This window comes from Plasmodium cynomolgi (assembly GCF_000321355.1).
Source record: "Plasmodium cynomolgi strain B DNA, scaffold: 0788, whole genome shotgun sequence".
Taxonomy (NCBI): Eukaryota; Apicomplexa; class Aconoidasida; order Haemosporida; family Plasmodiidae; genus Plasmodium; species Plasmodium cynomolgi.
Window position 1 is genome coordinate 1 of NW_004193054.1, and position 1,622 is coordinate 1,622.

General features: G+C 24.3%; 1 protein-coding gene across 1 annotated transcript; it reads right to left on the reverse strand.

Annotated features, from left to right (window-relative positions):
* Positions 1-274: 274 nt before the first annotated feature.
* PCYB_005690 (hypothetical protein) lies at positions 275-972 on the reverse strand (the record flags this gene model as incomplete). The annotated part of the gene is made up of 2 exons (XM_004227990.1): positions 275-793; positions 931-972. The coding sequence occupies 2 exons, from the start codon at positions 970-972 to the stop codon at positions 275-277; spliced, it is 561 nt and encodes a 186-aa protein (XP_004228038.1).
* Positions 973-1,622: the final 650 nt, after the last annotated feature.

Here is a 1,622-nt window from a genome sequence, read left to right on the forward strand (position 1 = left end):
TAAAAAAGAAAAAAAAGCGATGATACTCCAAGTGCAGCTATTGATGTTCCTATAATTATATTTGTAGGTATATCGAAATGGTCTTCTTTTTGTATTTCAATTTGTTCAGAATTTTCCAATGAATAATCATTTACTTCAGCAATTGCACATTTACTTAATGATGGTAACTCTTTTTTTACCCAATCCTTTAATTTTGGAATTTTTAAATTAATACTTTCATACCTTTTTTTGAAAGCACAAAGTGCTTTACAACAAGATGTTTCATTAAGACATTTTACATCAAGTTCCCTGTATTTATGAGGTTCATTGTCAGGGTATGGGTGAAATATTTCTGCGTTTGTATTATCATCGGTGATGTATTTTTAATATAACTCTCGTATAAATAAAATAATTCATACATATTTTTCATCTCATCTTTATCTATATTATCCCAGTTTTCATTTAATTCCCTCATGGTTTCATTTACTCTATCTGCAGTTATCATACGCTTAAGAAAGTGTTTTGCATCATCAATGCTGGCATACATCTTGTGTAATTCATGAATTAACCAATACTTCACGTATGCGAAATGAGCATTTTTTTCATTATAATTTGTTTGATCGATTGTTGACGTAATCAATTTATCAAATAAGCAATGAAATCTTGAACAAATATTAGAAAGTTTTTCATCCTCCTTATTATATTGGTCTAATCCAATTGATTCGCATTTATAGTTATATTCTTTAGACTTCTGATCATGCAAACAGATTTTTTCATATTCTAGATACTTATCAATGTGTTCATAGAAACTATACTAAAAATATAAAAAGCAATTAACATTAATAATATGTGCAAAATTATTTTCATTAAAATTTTTCTCTTTTATGCAATAAATGGTAACATTCTTATGAATATGTGTAAACTAATAAGTATAAAAGCGTGACAAACTACACCATCTTCCACGGTGTCATCAGCACATGATAAGATACCCATTCCGTTGCAAAGATATTACATTAAGAGTTATAATAAATATTTTAGTATGGAATTAATATGTATTGCAAAATATTAATTGGGATATAATAAATAAATAAGAAATTAAATTTAATCAGCGGAAATAATTTTTTTTAAATTGTATAATATTTATAAAAGGATCTTGAAGTTAGTAAAATTTTGGATAATTTTGCTATTTACGATAATTTACCCAATAGGAAAAAAAAAAATAGTTAAAGATGGGTGTTAGAAAAAAGTATTTACACTAAATAAAAAATTTATTTATTTAAATATTTATTTATGTATTATAATTAAATCACAGAACACATTTCTTTAGAAGCAAAAATGCGATATAAAAAAAATGTTTATAATGAAGGAAAGGAATTTATTTTATGTTAAATATTTTATGTAAACATGACGTTTATATAAAAAAAATTAACACTGACAACTTAGCGTAATACATATTGATCTGTTATAATATTTATGCTTTTATAATATGAGTTTAGGAAAAGTTTTAATATTTCTGTTCTGAAAAAGTAGTACCTTTTTTTTTTCTTAATTCTCAAAATTTGTTATAATTTTGTGCGTTAAGAAGAAACATATATATTTTTATTCCTGGAAAATACTTCTTTCGATAATCCTAATTTTTTTGT